General features: G+C 39.8%; 2 protein-coding genes across 2 annotated transcripts in view; one reads left to right on the top strand and one right to left on the bottom strand.

Moving 5' to 3' along the window:
• Positions 1–3625: 3625 nt before the first annotated feature.
• Positions 3626–8878, top strand: SPATA4 (spermatogenesis associated 4; the record flags this gene model as incomplete). Its single annotated transcript, XM_082863729.1, has 6 exons — positions 3626–3837; positions 4526–4655; positions 5040–5158; positions 5264–5484; positions 7437–7550; positions 8748–8878. The coding sequence occupies 6 exons, from the start codon at positions 3626–3628 to the stop codon at positions 8876–8878; spliced, it is 927 nt and encodes a 308-aa protein (XP_082719855.1).
• Positions 8879–12633: 3755 nt separating this feature from the next.
• Positions 12634–20065, bottom strand: part of WDR17 (WD repeat domain 17) — a 76920-nt gene continuing 69488 nt past the window's right edge. The window contains exons 26-30 of the mRNA XM_082863666.1: positions 19804–19906; positions 18420–18521; positions 15682–15780; positions 14957–15140; positions 12634–12829 (exon numbers count right to left, since the gene is read on the bottom strand). Of these exons, the coding sequence (XP_082719792.1) occupies positions 12710–12829; positions 14957–15140; positions 15682–15780; positions 18420–18521; positions 19804–19906 (608 nt within the window). The 3' untranslated portion in view covers positions 12634–12709. The remainder of the gene's footprint in view (positions 12830–14956; positions 15141–15681; positions 15781–18419; positions 18522–19803; positions 19907–20065) is intronic.

Raw genomic sequence — 20065 nt, forward strand, 5'->3', positions numbered from 1 at the left:
CTCATGTTGACATAGGTCAACAACAGTTACTGACTGCAAGGGCTGTTTGGCTTGCGCAAAAGTTGGCTGGGTCTTAGAGGATGACTGTGGATTAGTGAACTTGTTCAGGAGGTAACTTCAGTTATAGCTGCTTTTCCATTTGAGGTATTGTAACTGAAAGCGGGGTCCGGCTGCTCGCCGCTCCAAAGCCAGTGAAGAGGCCAGGCTGGTGGAAAGTTTGCTTTATTTTGGGTGCCGGTAACCAAGGCGGGGAGGGGAGGGCGGACTCGTGTCCAAAGGCCAGCTCCCCCCAGTGGCAACCAGTGGGCAAGTGCTTTTATGGGCAGAGAGGGGGCTGCCTGCAGAAACAGCACAGGCAGCTCTGACGGTCATCTTGAAATTGGTCATCTTGATTGTTTTAAGTACAGTTAATCTTCGGTTCCAGGGTTGGTTTGTTTCCATTTCTTGAGGCCAGTTCTCGGAATGCGGCAGCTTATGTCATGGCTACAGCCTGGTCACCGCGTAGTTAACTTCCCCACCTGGTGTGGGTTTCGGTATCTGTAAGACAGCTCACAGGGCACGGCTCAGAATATGATCTATAGCCCTTGAGAAGGAACTAAAGGTCCTTCATTATGCTTAATGACTAAACTAGTATTATTTGGTCTCCTTTGCCATTGTTTCTGCATTTTCTCACTTCTCTGATTAAACTTATTCTTTGGCTATAGTTTTTCCACAGACAAAGGGCAGGCGGAGGACCTGGGGGACAAGGACCATAGGGTGCTGCTGTGTTTCAGTATCTTTACTGGAATAAATCGCCACAACCCCTAGCAGCTGTTATGCTGCTACTGATCTGCAAAGTGTTTTTTCTCTTCTCTAACAGCCTGCAAGAACCACAGAAAGCCGCCTGCTTTTTCTGAGCAGGACAGTAGTGCACGTTCATCCTCCTGCCGCAGGTCAAATCAGTTTTCTGGCTCTCTGCCACGAGATCAGCAGAGGCTTTTGAGTGTCGTATCATCCCACAGAATACCCGGCTGGTCCACTCTATTCGTGATACCGTGGATCCAGTGAACGGGAGTAGCAGGTTCTTTAGCTGCCCTGGTAACATGTAGATGAGCTACTCCGAGTATGAAGCAATGTATGATTCAGCAGGAAAACAGAGTAACTCCACGAATTCAACAAGAATTTAAGATAAGGAAACGGTCAAACGGAACAAAAATGAGACCATCAAACGAACAGAGATAGACCCCTAGTGCTGGAGAGCAAAGGCAAGGAACAGGGGTTCTGAGAGTCTAGAGCTTGAAGGGAAAGCCCTGCAGACCTTTGCAGGGGCAGCGTATACAGCAGATGCTGATGCCTAAGGAGCTCAGAGGAGCGGTCCTAGAGTAAAACCTGGGGCTTGGAGTTCTGAGCGCTTCTCAGTGGTCGCTGCAACCTCTGAGGGAGTACGATGAAACCTGCTCCGGGAATGGAAAACAAAAAACAAAAAGCAAAAAAACAAAACAAACAAAACAAAAAACCCAACCTGGACGGTGGCACCAACTGCCCCTGCCCGCTGGAGCCTTGTTGCCATGGCAACCTTCATCCAAACAGCCCTTCTCCTTTCCTCCGGTCTCCTGGTTCCTCTCTAGTTCCCCCTAGTGGCAGGATTTAATACAACTCAGCAAAGCAGAAACTACAGTGCCGAGTTCCAGCTCCATGGGGCAGAACCTAGAAGGGTGTATTTGAAACACAGACCTATTTGCTTCACAATTGGCACATTTGCTACAGGAAAAAATTCTAACTCCTCAGCAAGACGGTTCTCAGTCAAGCCCCAATCTATAGCCTTAACTTACCTCTCTAGCCATCATCACCGAAATCTTAGGGTAGCCCCACATGCCAAAGCCTAAACACTTCCTCTGACCTTAATGGGTTATTTGTTATTCTTTAAAACTCATAAAAAACTATCATATCATAGATCATGTCTGCTTCTGCTCACACTAGTAACTCTGCGTGGAACTGTCCGCTCCCCTCTTCATTCCACAGATTTCCATGATCGTCTTAGAAATATCATTTAAACTTACTGAGCCCTATGTGTGTACACTGTTCCAGGCTCTTCACTCATTTAACTTGTTAATTTAACCCTTCAACACAACCCTGTGAGGTATATCCTATTTATTTCCATCTTTTACAAATAAATGTGGTTAAATAACTTGCCCAAAGTCACATAACTAATAAAAAATAGACCTGCTGCTCCAAAGCCTCTGCCTTAACCAGTTCAAAATACTGCCTTATAAGATTCACATCAAAGGTCACCTCCTCTGAGAGGACTCCTACACTCCCTCAGGCCAAATTATTTGCTTCCTCCCTGATACTAATATATTTTTACCATGGCAGAGCTTTTCAGGGTGCGTGATCTTTTTTCAGGTATTTATATCTCTGTACCTTCTATAAATAATCTAGTGCACAGTTGCCCAATAGATCTTCCTGCAGTGATACTGTGGTATCTGTGTTGTACAGTGTGGTGGCCACAAGCCCCATGTGGCTACTGAGCAGTTGAAATGTACACAGTGTTACTCACTATATTTTATTGAAATTTATTTAAAATTCAATTGGAACAGCCACGTGGGGCTAGTGGCTACCATATTGAATAGTGAAGACCTAGTGCATAGCAAAGCACCGAATAATAATTCCTCAAAAAAAAAGGTCACCAAGTGAATGGATCATCCGTGAAAGACACATTGGGCAAAGTAAAAACACTTGTAGAGCTCCGTTTTTGTTTTTCTTTTTCACCACATACAGACTCACATTGGTTTACTTGATTAATAAACATGTCTACGAATACACATTCAACAAAATATTATGTAGCTCCACTCTCAAGACCTAGCCCATATTTTATCTTGCACAATAATGTGTATTACGAACCACATTTTTTTTTTTACTGTAAGACTTTTTAAAGGATGTTAACAACTCTGCTGTGTAAATATTTAATTTACAATTGTCTGTCCCTGCTCTGCAATCCTTTTTTTTCCCCCTCTGTACTGTTCACTGATAAATCCCAAGTGACTAGCTCAGGGTCTAGTAGGGACTCAATAAATATTTTTCGAATGAATGAATGAATCATGCCTACTGGGGCATCTTTGTGAAGTGTGAAAATCGAATTTACAAATCGCTTTCGAATATGCAATTTTTATGAACACAGCGTAATAATTAAGGAAATAGGTACGTTAAATTTTGTAGCCATTAAGCATCTATTCATTTTAATTTTGAAGATTTTTTTCATTGGCATTTTGGAACAAAACCCTATCGTTTCCAATTTCCAAACAAAAACTGTCTTTGTCCTCTGAAAGGTCCTCACAACCTCCTCCAAATGCTTGACTGAAACTAGGCCTTCCACGGGGCAGAAACCACGATATTCAAAATGTCCATTTCTAAGGGAGGGCTCTAAATCGGTTATTCTTCACGCCAATTAAAACGGAGATTGAAAGCTCCGCCCAAGGCTTAAGCTCCCGGAACCGAGTCCTCAGTGAGGCCAGGGAAGCGCGTCCGCCAACCCGGAGCCGCAGGACCCCAAACTGGAGGACCCGCGAGGCCGAAGCCCCAGCCCCACCGAAGCCCCGCCCCGCCGAGGCCCCGCCCCCGGTGCTGCCATAGAAACCCAGAGAGCGCCATGGCTGCCGCCGGTCTGGGAGGAGAGCTTTTGACACTGCCGACGGTACCCAAGTCACCGTCACTTGCGCCACGTCCAGCCGCTCCCATGCGAGGGAGGCCTAAGAAGTGTCTGGTCTATCCGCATCCCCCGAAGAGGTCCCGCGTGTCTCCGTCGGTTCTGCGCTGGCTCCAGGGCCTGGATCTCAGCTTCTTCCCCAGAAACATCAACAGGTGCTGGAGCAGGGCCGGCCCCCGCCGCCTGGCGGGAGCCTCGGTCGGAGCCGAGCAGCCCCGGGGTCCGTGCAGGGGCTTTCTCCTGGGATTGCCCCGCCCACTCACCCCCCCCCCCACACACACACCCCTTGCTTTCTTAGGGAGCTGACCTAAAAAAAATAGGATGGAGCATTTCACTCAATGGGTCAATCAGTCAATCAATCATTACAGAGACTTGAGTTAATACAGACTGCTTTGGTGACTACAAAAAAAGTAAAAGAGTCCAGGCTCTTTCTTCAGAGACACTGGACATTAATACTAGTGGCAGTTAATATTTGCTCTGGGCGTGCAAACTAAATTCCATAAAAATAATGACTTTGTTGCAGGCAAGGACTCTGGTTTACTAATTTCGGTATTCCTCAAGAAAGACACGCCTGAAAATTTCAGTGTACCTAGGTATCACATGGGCATCTTGTTAAAATGCAGGTTCGATACAAATGAATAGTTTGGGGTTCATAAAAAGAACACCATGGCCTTCGGTGTGTGTCATCTTACCCAAAGGTTATTCCATAGCAGGTCCTCCTTGGAGCAAGGGTACAACAACATTCTGTAAGTTGCTGCCAGTATAGTATATTAAATTGGTGTTAATGAACCATATCACAAACTGTAAGTAACTGCATTTTATTTCCTTATTTTTATGGATCAGGGATTTTTCAAATGGCTTCCTGATAGCAGAAATATTCACTGTACACTACCCCTGGGACCTTAAATTGTCATCCTTTAAAAATGGAACGTCTTTAAAAGTCAAGTTGGATAACTGGGCGCAGTTGGAAAAGGTAAATTAGCAACCAATGCCACTTTTAACTGTTGAAAAGTTTATGTTTGAAGAGGTGTATTCTTGAGGTCGTGGATTTCTCTGTATATGCGTGTGTGGCCGTGTTTTAGGACGCAATGCAGCTGGGTAGGCAGCTTGTTTCCTTGTATTGAAAAGAAGGTTATTAAGGTTTATGTCATGAGTCACCTGTGAAACTGAGCATACTCATTTCAAATTGGAGCGGGATATAATGGTTGATTTTCTTGCTGAGTAATAATAACTTAATTAACATGTTAAACCTCAAAATATTAGTTGAGGATTAAAGGGGGATTAAAGTGAATTCACAGTAATTGGAGATTTTTATAGAACTTCTTATGGTGAAAGTATTCTCTTTCTACTATTACAGTTCCTGGCGAGAAAAAAACTTAGATTACCTAAAGAACTAATCCACGGAACAATTCATTGTAAAGCCGGAGTACCTGAAATACTGATACAGGAGGTGTACACCTTGTTAACACATCGAGAGTGAGTTATTTGGAATTTTCTAGTAATATAATATGAAACGTTTGATAATATAAATCTTATTACTAAAATGGGGCTTGTCAACAATATTTATTTTTTTATTTCCAGAATTAAAAGTATCCAGGATGACCTTGTGAATTTCACAGACTACAGTTACCAGATGCAGTTGCCCCTGGTCTCCAGATCGACAGCTTCAAAGTCTATTAAAGATAACATTAGGTTATCAGAATTAATAGGCAATCCGAACAAGCTCAATAATGAACGTAAAGTAGAGTTCCTCTTCCTTTTACAAATGTTGCAAAGAAAATTGAGCAGAAAACTGAATCCAAGTAAGTTTTCTTGGAAATAGTCAACTGGGTTCTTCCAAGCTTAAAAGGCTCTTCTTGAGCACAGATGAAAGAAAAGCCTGCCACTGTGCCCTGATTCGTAGACTTGTTGTAATTTCATCTACTGTGACTTTTATTGTTATTAATTCAGTCATACTTATTACCATGTGTGTATTCATATCTATCATATTATTTTGTGCTTTTAATTTGTTCTCTGTTTCTTGTTTTTGTCTTACCTATTTTTCTTCTTCTTTTGGACTGAACTTTTATCCAAAGACTTTTTTCCTCCCTACTAATTTGGAAAATTATAAATTTCTACTCTCTTTAGTGCTACGCTAGAAACTTTAACATGCATATTTATCTTAGTCTAAGAGTAATATCTTTATTCTCTTCCTCAAACTGTAAGGACCTTACAACACTAGGACACTGACCAATCCCTACCAGCCCCCTCCCCACTTCAGTTCTTTTGTTCAGCATTTTCGTTTTGTCAAGTTATTTTTTTAACACTGCAAAATCAGGTATCATTATTTTTTATACCGAATACTTGCTTACATTTAATCTGTCTCACTATTACTTCCACTCACTGGGTCTTGTCGGAATTCCTGGAACGAAACACAACCATTCCATTTAGTCGTCAGTTTAAATGTCCATCTTAGTGCAAAGCTAACCTATCTCTCTGCTGTCTTCTTTGGAACACATGTTCTCTTTAGCCACGGACATACCTCAACACTTTCGATTCTTGAACAGAATTCTGTTATCACCGGTGTTGATTTTTGAGAATGCTGATTTCAAGCTGCCCAATAATTAATTGTGATAATCACAGTTCTGGGAATGACCAGGGTGGTGTTTAAGCATAAACAGGGCATGGCTGATGAGCAGAAATGACCTTAGACACGTCTTCCAGCCTCGGTGAGGGTGAGCTGCTGAGGGGTAGGTGATCGTTAGAAGCACAGTGAAGCTGATGCCCAAGTGCTGCAGTTGATAGAATTAGTTAATAAGACATACGGGAAACATGGAAAATAATTTTGTCACTATTTTTACAGTATAAAAATGTTTGCAAAATGAAATAGATACTGTATGGTTTTACTTATATGAAATATACAAACATGTAAAGCTAACCTATGATGATAGAAGTCAAGACAGAGTTTTAGTTTTAGGGTACTGTATGGGAGAGACGGGAAGCGATTTTGGGGTGCTAGCACTATACTATTTCTGGATCTGGGTGATGGCATCCCAGGTACGTATTCACTCCAAAAATTCATCTGTAAACATAAACAAAATTCAACTGTAAACATACGATTTGTTCATTTTTCTGTACATATATTACTACTGAATGAAAGCTTATTGGGACTTCCAGTGGTTAAGACTCCGTGCTTCCAATGCAGGGGCGTGGGTTCAATCCCTGGTGAGGGAAATAAGATCCCACATGCTGTGTGGCCAAAATATTTTTTAAAAATAAAATTAAATTGGCTGAATTAAAAAAAAAAAAGCTTAACAAAAGACTAATAGGAACATAGGGATACTGTCTTTAAAGTAACTTTTTTTTTTCTTTTTTTTGCGGTACGCGGGCCTCTCACTGTTGTGGCCTCTCCCGTTGCGGAGCACAGGCTCCGGACGTGCAGGCTCAGCGGCCATGGCTCACGGGCCCAGCCACTCCGCGGCATGTGGGATCTTCCCAGACCAGGGCACGAACCCGTGTACCCTGCATCGGCAGGCGGACTCTCAACCACTGCGCCACCAGGGAAGCCCTAAAGTAACTTTTTTAAAGCAACTATTTTGTGCATCAGAGATGTGAACCATGGTGGAGAGGGTTATTAACCTACATATCCACACTGCTCTCAGGAATATGATACAACAGATGTCTAAATAATTTGCTTAATTTCAAATTGTGGTGTCGTACTTTGACCATGGCCATAGTGAATTTTTAAGAAAGAATTTTTGTTTACATTTTATAGAATGGTTTGAGGTCAAACCAACACTGGGAGAATCGACTTTCAGTCATGGTCCTGCCCAAGCCTGTGGGTGCAAATGTAATTCAGTCGTTTCGAAGGAAAGAGTTGCTCCTGTGTGTAAGTTTTTTAAAAGTTTTTCCACTTGTTAAAAATGATGTTTTGGGGTTTTATTGTTTGTTTAAATTTTCAAAATAGTTTAAATGTTGGTCTAGGCGTTCAGTCTAGGATGGTGCGGTAGGTTGGTGTGTGTGCTTTTGGATAGGTGGCGGGAGCATGCTGTCCGCTGAGAACCAGTCACAACAGGTGAAAATCCCAGGCCAGCGCTGCCCCGCCTGCTACTATAGGAGCCATTTCAATTCCGATTTCAGCTTAAAAAAGTGCGCCTGAAACAGGGGAAGCTCGTTGGCAGAGCTCAAAACTCAATCCTGTAGCAGCTGGATGATGAATCAGTCCTAAGGCAGATACAGACAACCTGCACACCTAGACTTCCCCATCACCTGTTTTACAAGAAGCCACGAGTTTAAATCCTGTTAATTCAGAAAGCACTTAACACCAAAGCAAACTGTAGCCAAACAAGGGCCAAAGTCAGCCTCTGCCTGACTTTTTGGTGCAGCCTGCAAGTTAAGAATGGTTTTTACATGTTTAAATGGTTGACAACATACACCAAAATTGCACATAATGGTACTGAAATCACAGCCTGTTCATCTGAGAAGCTTCTAATTATCAAAGAGAGTGGGAACAATTAATTGTAAGAAAGGTTACCTTTTTTTTTTAACACTTAAGTCCCTCTCTTTGTTTACCTAAATCTAGCATCTAGCAAAATAGCGCGCCAAGGGAATGTAGATTTCTTAGTTGTCACTGGCCCCTCATGTTAGAACTGAGTCACCTAAAGAGTCTGAGTGGCCGGCTTGGATGCCTCAGTGCAGAATTCTAGAAACCGAATTCTGAATTCTGCGTAGTTGCCAAATCTAAGCACTATTAAAACCGCGGCACTGTTGCCTCACCTGCTTTCTGAAGCAACATCTAAAAATAGTTGAGTCATATTCAGGATCAGATGCACCAAAATAAGCCCTGGGTATTTTTAGGCTCCACCGATGACTTTTGGAGATGGTGGCATTCAGGTTTTGTATTTCCGACTACTGTCATGCATGCTTTAAATATTGTTTACCAGGCATTTAGACTAACCTGTGCTCAGCCTGTTGCCACTCGTTCTGCATATGTCTGGTATGTTAGAAACACAGATGGTCGTATACAATATTTAGTAACCACAAATGGATTTTAATGTTGTTTATTTAAATATTACACCAAATACAGGTAATGGTGGCAATCCACTTAAAGAAATTCACATGAAGCGAGCTGGAAAACGTTCTTCTGACTCTATGAAACCTATCAGATCAGAAGCATGGAAAGGGGACCCAGAAAAGCACCTGTCTGATGGGCTTTGAAGAAGCGATGCCACCACCTCTTGCCACTCTAAAGGGATACCGTCACCTAGTCTTGGATATATGTCAATAATAAGTAAATTAAAGGGGTGTCTTATCTATAGTTGGGCTGAAGAACATATTTTTTAATTCAATTCAACAACCATTTATTCAACACCTGCACCTAGTAGTGTTGAAAATACAAAATCAGTTTAATTAGTATAGAATGAACAAAAATAATTTTAAAGGTACAGTTAAACATAATTCACCAAGACGGATGAGAATTCTTTCTCATAAATTTTGTAAGAATGGCGAATCTACTTTGTAATATGTTTTCCTCACTAGAAAGAGAAGAGCCATGCTACGGATATGCCTGGTAGTATTTATTTACACGTCATGTTCATCAACAAAATTTATTCTGAATGATTATTACTGTTATACATAGAAAATCTTGCCCACTTCCATAAATAACTTTACTTAAGCCATCAAAAAAAAATAGTCATCTTTCCTGTTGATACTGAGTTGTGGGGAAGGAAAATCATGGTTTACTTGGTGTTTAGCAAACAATTCAGTTTGATTTTAAAAAATGCCTCCTGCTTGCTGCCATGCCCCATATTTTTACTGAAGGGAGACAGAAGCAGTGATATACTGACAGACTGATGATCGTTCATATATTCTCGGTAATTTAAAATTCATATTTGGAAAATTTCCTTCAAGTGGAATTATTCACGTTTTTATGCTATCTCATTAATAGTGTCATTTGACTTCCAAGATGAGTATTACTAATGCTGAATCCCATGATATGCTTGTCAATTTCCAACAAAACTCTATTCATCTTTCTGCATTTTTGAAGCCTTAGAGAGTTTAATTCGATTTCTACCTCCAGAGACTTCCTTGTTTAATCTTACCCTTCTGGATAGGTAACATTTAGTAAAAGAAATTAACGAGAGCCCTGATGAAATCGATGACTTCTTGGGAAAGGTTTAGAAAATTATGAGAATAATTTTTAAACCATAAAATATAGTTCCTTAGGAAAGGATTTTAGAAACAAGTCTTCTGAAGCTCAGCTAGAGAAACGTCCAGAGAAAAGGATTAGATTTGGATAAACAGTCAAATAATAGGTTTCTTTATTCTCTTGACTCTGTTCAATCTCCTGAAAAAGCTACTCACTCATGGCCTGACCCTGGTTAAGTTCCCAAGACCCCTGTGGGACCTACGGAGAGTTTCGAAAATACAGGAGAGTCTGGAAGCTTCATATCATAGTGACTAAGGACATGAAGGAAGTGGGGATATGGTGAAAGTAGGTAACGTCAAGAGCTTCTTAAGATGAGTTGTGTCAACAGAAGCCAACACTTCAGGCAAATCTAAGGAAGGTCATTTTCTTCACAAAGATCTTTGACAGAAGGAAGCAGTGAACTATAGGAACAGCCCCTATAGGAACAGAACCTTTCAATCGATTGGCAGAATGCTTATCACGGGAATGGAAGCTTCTGTGATATGCTGTTTATATTAATTAGTAAGCCTCTTTTTTCTCTCTTTTATACTAATTCTCTCTTCTATACTAATTCTCTCTTGTATACTAAACACTGTAGTCAGTGTTTCTTACAAGTGGAGAATCACCCTCCTGAACAGCCCAATCACATGATTTTTCTAGGTTTCTAAGCAGGGTCATAACCCAGATGGACAGCGCAGCCCTTCATACCTCTGATGACTTTAACCCAGAATTTAACGAGAGATGGTGTCCTCTCACTGGTTGTTCTAGGGACAAGACTGATGTTCATCTTAGCAGTTAACTGTGTCATATCTGGCTTTAACTGCAGTATTTATTAAAATCATTGTCTAATGAGACTTCTTTCATAAAAGCATACTTAAACTTGCAAAATAATTTGTCCACATTATCAGTAATGTCCACATTATCAGACACCTTCAAATAAAAACAAGTTCATGTTCTTTGTTTGGGTTTTCATGCATACTAAATATAACAATGAAATTTAACTTTATAAATTTTTAAAACTTTTGTTTTTCATATTAAGACACATACAGATCAACATAGTCAATGATATTTTATGAAGAATTAATAGTCATAATATTAAGGTAGAGAACATTGTTGAAGTCAAGGAATAATAGAATTGCATTTGAATCAATCAAATTTAGGCTTTAGACAAATACCGGGTTATACCTCAATGGTCTTCATGTGCTAAAGAGTTGTAAGATCTTTCTCATACTTTATACATTAAAATATTATTTCTTGCATTCACTAAAAATACAGAAGAATGTAACAATTGTTTATATATGTATAACTTAATACCTTTGAAGTGTTTAAAGCACAGATTAGGGTTTTTAATCTATTTTAAAACAAAAAGAATGATAGCAGGATTTAGACTGCCACTTTTTAAGTGAGGAGATTTCAGTGCATATATGCCAATTAATAATACCTCTCACCTAAAAAAAAAAAAAGAAATCTGAATTACACGTATCACTAAGGGTTAAAAAGTACTTCTCAGATACGATTTACATTACCCATTGCATCTCTGAGTTGTATACATTCTCTTCTATAATATTAACTATTTTCTTTATAAAATGGAATTTAAGGCTAAAATGCTTTTTTTGTGGAGTTAGAAGTAGTCAGTGTGATAGACAGGTACATAATATATATTGTTTTCTGTTTTAAGAAGCTTAAGAAAAATTTTAAAGTATTTTAAATGCAGCAAGTTTAAAGATAATAAAAACCACCATTATTCTAGTTATATGAGCTCACTCCCTAATTAGACAAAACACCTGTATTATAAACCTTGTAAAACAGCTTGAGTGTCAAAGTACTATTCTTCCTAGTGTGCATTCATTTCGTAAATTTTGAAGTCAGAATTCTAGTACAATTGAAATACTTGTCGTCACGCCTCAGGCTTTGAAAACATATCGACAGATGCGCTATTTTAATAAATATTTTTAAAACTTGAATTTACATACTATATCCCAAATTTCAACTAATATCCTATTTACTTACAGAAATTTATTTGAAACTAATTTTCATCAAATAAATTGTTTATTATAACTATATTATAATGTAACTTGATTAGCGATTATGTGAATATTAAATACATTAATCAAAATTAATATTCATAAATACCAAATATCTTTTTAAGTAGTGAATTATCATCAAATGCAAATTTTCACATAGATTTCACTGCATTTTGTGTTTTTCGCCTCCAATTTTTTTCATGCTTATATAGCCTATTCCTTTATAATTAGACATTTGAGTTTCAGCTACAGAACTTGGGAATGTTTTCTCTTTAAAAAAATAAAACTCAAAAGTACTTTGCGTACCCATTTATTGATATATATTAAACTTATAACTGAAAACTTCGATTAAATATGAGCTAAAACTAGTGGTTTACTACACATTTTATAGAGGACAATACCAGTGTTTGTTAACTTGAAGATCAGCTGTACACACCTTACATTTCGACACTTCAAGATACTCAGTCACCCAAACACTCTAAGCGCCTACTGCACGTCAAGCACGATTCTAGGTGTTGCACTACTTTATAAGTTTCAGCGTTTCAACAACAGAATATTTGGTACCTTTCGTGCTTTGTGAAAAGTTGATATGCTCCTTTAGATTTGTCAGTCCTTCATAATTTAAATATTACCTTCCTCCCAAATAAGGAGACACCTATTTTTCCTTGAAATTATATAAATATTTTATTTGTTGAAGTTAACGAATAAAATCAACTGTGAGTCCCCACTTCCCACCTCCTCCTCCAGACCTTTGGCTCTTGGACAACAAAGGTTAAAGGTAATACTAACCGGAAAAAGGTCTTTAAAAAAACAATTAAGTGTGAGAAAAACCTTCTGTCAAAATGGGTTGAGTCGTATTCCAGTCCCCAAAGGTGAGAATGGGTTCACCTTTGCCCACATCAGAGCGTCATTCAAGGAGATGGTGGATTTCCCATCTTCAAGGAAAAATACAGGGCCCTGCACAGTGACAGTTAAGGGAAGAGAAGATGAGATTATGAATTTGCAATATGTTTTTAAACTTCCAGAAACAGACTCACGCGAATAAAAAACCACTGGTGAGATTTAAGCAACACTGATAGGAAATTTATAAATAAGAGAAAAATTAGATTCTTTGAATTGCCACCAAATAGAGAAACATCTTAAAATATCTTAACATTATGCCCTGATGTCTTTCAAAATAGAATTTAGTTTTATAATTTGAATTCGTTAATTACAATGGCGCTGTCAGTGGCAATAGGTATTGCTAACCTATTAATTACTACAAAGTTAACATTTATAAAGGCATATATGCCTAATAATAGACTTTAATATACTTCACTCTTTTAATCATACAGCCTACATCAATACAACTGGGAAAATTATTTAAGCCAGAAATTCAACCTGCTCTCCTGCTATATATGTGTATATATAATTCAAAGTCCTGTCAACCCTGTGATTTACTAGCATATCTATAATTTAGTTATATCAGCTATTTTGTATGTCGAGGGTAGTTCTGAAGAACTAAATCCAAAAAAAACTTTCAATGTGTATCTCCCAGCTCTTAGAAGGAAAAGCATGATTTTACAAACACAGAATGGAATAAAAAGGTACTTTCTTCATTACTTTCTAAAGTTATCAGGTTTTTTATCATGATTTCAAATGATAACAGCTTGTTGTTAGTAAATTATTTCTAGATATTAGGAAATCCATTATATGAAGTAGGCAGCTTCCTATTCACAGGGACTTGAAATTTTAGTTTTAAGCAGAACACATTGATTTTCTGCAGGAACAGAAATATCCTAGGAGGGTAGCCCCCATCCCGCACCTCTGAATCAGTCATTTGCGCCCTAGTGTATGTAAGATAATGAGTAGATCCTTTCCTAATGTGTGTGTGAGTGCAGAGAGGTTAGCCTGTGGAGTAGGTCATCTGTCTCAGATGGAGAAAAAGTCCTGAAGAGGAGAAAGAAACAGGAAAGTGTCCACTAGAAGTACATGCAGGGCGGTGAGTGGCACTGAAAATGTATTCTGAAAACTGCATAATGGTTTTTGCTCTTAATCATAAGTTCTTGAATTTACTGCTTTGGTTCTTTATCTCTGAACATAAGTGGATAAGCACGTATACAACTAAGTGTTCTGTCTGTGGTTTGGAATATATTGCTGTGTCTGAAGACTTAGTTTGTTTCTGGTGTCAAGTCAAGCTATAGTTAGAGTTTACATTAGCAGCAAGATATTTAATTGGAGTGATTATCCCCCCACGTACCTTTCTCCATTGACCTGGCATGTCAGTGTTAGAAATGTAATTAGCTACGTTACATTAGAAATACAAGAGTCCGCTTAGTAAAATGTGAATGTGCCCAAGAGGTGGCGTTCTTTTAGTCCCACCTGGTCTCCATTAGCATTTCATGGGGATTCAGCTTGGTTTACTTCTTGGGGACACCTACAACCGGTCCTGGCTCTGGGATGATGAAGGCTCCTCTGTTTTCTGGAGATAATGGCACCCCTGGGTCACCCTGGGAGGCTCTGGCATCGTTCACCGTCATTACTTTGATTGGGCATGAGGGACCATTCCTTGGGAATTAGCCACCCCTCATGATTGATCCCCATAATTTTTAACTGCTGAAAAGTTCCGTAAGTCAATGTAAGAATATGCATAATATATCAATGATATATTATACATCTAACAGTTGTTAATTGCTTTCTTTGTGTTTATAAAATACAAATGGAGACTATAAAGTTAAATTTAATCTACTGAGATATAATAATTTGTAACTGTGTTGATTGTTGCTTTGTCTTTCTTATTTAATTTCCCTAAGGATATGATCTATATGTATTTTAAAACATTTGTTACTAAGTATATCTATTATATGAATTGCTTTTAGGATAACAGTACCATGACTATGTCTCTGAATTTATTTCAAGGAGAGGGAAAACATTTATACCAAATATGGAAGCATTGAGGGCAATACCTTCTCACTGGGCCTCAGGTCTCTTTATAGGTACCTACTTTTATTCAGGTTGTGCTTATTTTAAGATCACATTTCAAAAACTAATGACACCAATAAAAATGATGAACATGCACAATTTATGCCTGACATCATGCTGTACCTGGATTTTTAATCCTGTAAAACAAGAGATGTGAATATCAGAATGACTCGGTAGGTTTGACCCGGTCACATAATCTGGTCCAATAATTCCTCTGAGTGGTTCTTCTTTTAGTCTCTTCAGTAAAGTTGCATAAACCATTCTTTGTGAATCAGAAGGGGGTGTATGTGGAGCTTCTTCTGATGATCTATATTTCCAACAGATATTCCATTTTTAGTTTTGCAGAATCACAGGGTTGTTAAGGTTTAGATTAGGAAACAGTCCCTGATGATTATTTAGTTCTCCTTTATGAAACATGGCAAATCAACTTTAGACTCAATGTATAGTAAAATGAAGGACTTAAAAAAGGCAGGAAAGGGCTTCCCTGGTGGCGCAGTGGTTGAGAGTCCGCCTGCCGATGCAGGGGACACGGGTTCGTGCCCCGGTCCGGGAAGATCCCACATGCTGCGGAGCGGCTGGGCCCGTGAGCCGTGGCTGCTGAGCCTGCGCGTCCAGAGCCTGTGCTCCGCAGCGGGAGAGGCCACAACAGAGAGAGGCCCACGTACGGCAAAAAAAAAAAAAAAAAAGGCAGGAAAGGGCGTTGTAAATTATTACTGAATATAGGCTCAACGACACAAGATTCATTATCCTGCCAAGATAAATAATGAGACAACCAAATTGTCAATAAGTCTGTCTGTAATATTAAGTGATACCTTCTGTATCCCAATTTTTATATCAGATTCACTCACCGGTTGATGGATCGTGTGCAAGCTCTCCATGCATCCAATTCCTCAGAAAGGTGTTCGATTTTTATAGGCACTGACACCTTCCGACGTTTCAATAGCTGACTGAAACATGTGAAAAAGACATTAACATCTACCATCCAAGACAAAGACAGCAAAAGAGCAAATGAACTTTAAATAACTGCAATTTCAGGTTTAACAACTGTTGTTCACAAATCTATGTGTATATGTAAATATATACATGTAGGGGGGTGTGTGTGCGTGCAAGTCCCTGGCAGGTCAAAGATATTCAATAAATATTGGTTGGATGACAGGCCGGGTATTGCTGAGTAACAGCCATGGCCAGCTACGGTGTGGTCCAGTGTGTCTCCGTATTAAAAATGACTCTTAGAAAGCAAGTGGAACAGTAAGAAAAGAATGTCAATTAGCGGAAAGCAATGGAAATGCTGACTTCAATTCTTTAAAGACAAGGATGTGTGAAAAAAAGCAGTGAGACAGTGACAGCAATGATCCATCACATCTGTGTATAGAAAACTGGAAAACAGATACAATTTGTTAATTATGAGGCTGTAGGTAAGGAATTACTAGTCCTAGTTTCCATAAGTTACAAACTCAGTATGTTTTTCAAGGAACTAGTTGGTTGAAATTTAAAAGTAAAAGCTGTTTAGGAGATAAAAAGAAAAAGAACATAAGACCTTACAGGTGACATAAGACTAAAAGTAAGCATTTCTATAATTTATATCTTGTGGTTAACTCTTGCTGGTTTGTCATCATTCTGCTGGGACATGATCAGAATTGGTGAGAAAAAATATATAAATACCCTCCCCCCACACACACCCCTAACAGTTCAGTAATATTATCTCAAATCAGCTGGTAGCTTGTTTTTCTTTCAACCTCAAATTATTGACTTAAAAATTTTTTATTGATAATGTAGCTTGGCTCCAAAACAAATTCTTTAAATCATATGGTTTCCCTGTCTACAGTTCTGCACTTGGTAGTACTTTGTCTGCCCAGTAGTTTTTGATGATCTACTGTAGATACAGCACTGTTAAAGAGTGAGGAGAAAAACCCAGGTAACTAGATGGACAGAGCACTGTGAAAATACCAGAGAAAAGCTTACATGTGCACACGGGGAATCACAAGGGTTTCACTCTGGCTGGAGCAGAGAACACGTAGAAGGACACAGTGGGTGATAAGGATGGAATGTGACTTCTGTGGAATTTCAAAGTAAGACTAAGGATCTAAAATGTTATCTGTTCACTAGTGGGGAGTCTCACCATCAGGGAGGCTAATGCAACTGTTGTAGGGGTGACAGGAGGAGCGGGGGTAGGGTGACTAGAGGAAGGGCTACCACAGGGGACAGTTAGTGAAGACGGTAAGTGTGGGTCCCAGAGAATGAGAAACGTGCGGGTGTGGGAACTTACTGCATAATTGGATGCTGACAACGAGGAAGAACACCTAACCCTGAACCTGAGCATTTAATTCTGGACGACAGAAGTATAATGACATCATCAGAAGAAAGAGCGAACCCAGGAGGAATAGATGTGAGAAGGAAGATGGCTTTAATTCTGAGCGCACTGAGGTTAGCGAGCTGCGGGGCGTCCAGCCAGGCGCTGTACCTGCCTACAGAAGGGTGAGTCGTCCGCACAGAGGCGAGAGGGTGGGTTCTGAGGGACAGAGTACAGGCAGGTCCCGGAGCTCGCGTTCCTCTCTCTGGGATAACACGTTTCTAAGCCAGCCACGCTGTCGCAAGTCTCTCCTGCCTTAGGAATAAAATGCCTTCCTTGCATTGGTGATATGTTTTCAAGGGACCATTTTCTCTTTTTCATTACCAAAGTCATATAGAGCTGAACACAGCTCATTAAATAATATTAATTCCATGTGATACATCCTAGTGTTCTTACAATATATTTTCTAAATATTGTTAAAAGTTACTTTCAAATTGTGGTCATGCTGCCTGCGTAGATCTCTCCTTGAGCGCCCTGACAGCAGGAATGTCTGCTGCCCCCTGGTCAGGCCCACAGCTACACCAGACCTCCCCCCCCGGGGGCACTGGATTTTATTTTTGAGTACGACAAGCTTTAAGCACAATGGCCGATGGTCAGCAAGCTGTGAGAAAACACAGGAGTTTGGCAGGTAGGTTATACCTGAATACAATATGCTTCGCACTTTTGTACTGTAGAGATGGGAAAGCTAAAATACACAGTTTTTCATCTTCTTTTGAAAGTAGGGTTACACAGTCCTGGCCAGTGGGTTGTAGATGCCCAGCCCTAAGGAAGACTTTCCTTCCTGAATCCAAGGGTCCTGCCCTCTGTGGTCTCCATCCTTTCACCCTTACCACTCCTTCTGCTTCGAATGTAGACCTAATACCCAGAGGGCTGGGATCTACCTGGTAACCTTGGGTCACTCAGGCAAGAGGAAGGAAGCCAAGAATGTCGGAGTTGAAAGAAGCGGAGAATCCAGATCCTTGATGGAATCTGCCCGAGAACGCCTACCTCGAGTGTCTTGACGTAAGACCAAGTGTTTAAGCTTAGTGTTTAAGCTAGAATTAGGATTTCTATTATTTACACCCCAGTTCACTGCTAATTCATATCGTTTACTGCTGCTTTATTATGAAGCACATGCTTAGTAAACACATGGATGAGTGCAAAATGTATTTGTTGCTTCTGTGATGCACTTAGACACTAACCATCTCAGTGAAAGGTACTTGTCTAATTTCACAGTAGAAGAGAACCTGCTCTCACCTCGTGTACTCATAAAGTGCCGGGACGATGCTTTGGTACTGTCTTCTGATAGCCAGCAAAGCACCAACGTACCCACATAGTATCAGCAGTTCATTTCGAGCTCTAAAAGAGAATATATTTATTTTGAAAGATTCCGTAACTTGAGGTAAGAACATTGCTCTCATATACAGTTATTCTACTTGTGGCTCTATATTTGGATGGGTGACATTTATAGCAAAATATGCTTAGAAAATTTTCTAAACTTGAAGCTGTTTTATTCATCAGTTAACTCCTATTCAGACATGTACACAATAACATAAATTGTATTTTGAAATAAAAGTCTTTAAGTAATATTTAACTCTGCCTTCTTGTTTTTCTCTCTTCCTTGTCTGTTCCTTCATGTAATTTCTCCCCGAGTGATGCACTGGGTCGGACTGATGGATTCCTGGCATACTGTACAGACTGCAGGGGACGGCAAAGAACACCTCCTGCACACCCAGCTGGGGAAGTTTGCCAAAGTTTCACAGGCTCTGCACCATCTTTTCCACACGGCATTGCAACAGAAATAGCCCAAAGCCTCTAGTATAAATATATGTGGTCTCGGGATTTTAGTTACATGGATAACAATGTCCTTAAATGATACTTGAATTCAAGGATAGTGTCTATTTTTTAATTTCTAGCACTTTCACTCCTTTCCCCAACCTAGTAAGCTTTGCACACATGGAGATTTAAGAGATATGACCACTAGACAGACCACCGAGGATATGAGGTCCGGAACCATCCCAAAGCTCCAAACTGGCCCTACTTGAACCAGGTGTGTGTGTGTGTGTCTGTGTGTACATACACATAACACACTAGGTATTAGGAAACGGGACCACTAAGATTTACTATTTGTTTCAAACTGACCTCTGTATTTTTACTGAAGGATAACACAAATTAAAATGTAATTTTTCTACACATGCACCACCTATCTGTCCAAGATGATCTTATTTCCTGATCTGAACACCAAAAACAATACAGCCGGGACCTTCCCTGGTGGCACAGTGGTTAAGAATTCACCTGCCAATGCAGGGGACATGGGTTCGATCCCTGGTCCAGGAAGATCCCACATGCCGCGGAGGAACTAAGCCTGTGTGCCACAACTGCTGAACCCATGTGCCACAACTACTGAAGCCCCTGCACCTACAGCTCGTGCTCCGCTACAAGAGAAGCCACTGCAATGAGAAGCCCACGCACCACAACGAAGAGTAGCCTGCGCTCGCCGTCAACTAGAGAAAGCCCGCACGCAGCAAGAAAGACCCAACGCAGCCAAAAATAAATTAATTAAAAAAAACCAAAAAAACAATACAGCCATTCCGAAACATTACGTAAGCTCAGTTACGCATTTTGGAGAAAAAGTACTCACTCAGTACATGTATGCAGGAGTAATTTTTCAGTACGAACATAACTCAGTAGGTCAAGAATGGGGTAAATGGTATCCAAAGTCCAATTTGAACTACTGATGGATCCTGGCAAAATAAAACCAAATAAAGATTCTCTAAATAATAGGATTAAAACTTGTTCATCCAATTTTTAACTTACGTAATTGATTCTTTTCTGGTCAACGCTATCTACTTCTTTATGTTCTAGATCACAATCAGGTCCCGATACCAAACAGCAACCTCTTT

Source organism: Leucopleurus acutus (genome assembly GCF_964270905.1).
Source record: "Leucopleurus acutus genome assembly, chromosome: 21".
Lineage (NCBI taxonomy): Eukaryota > Metazoa > Chordata > Mammalia > Artiodactyla > Delphinidae > Leucopleurus > Leucopleurus acutus.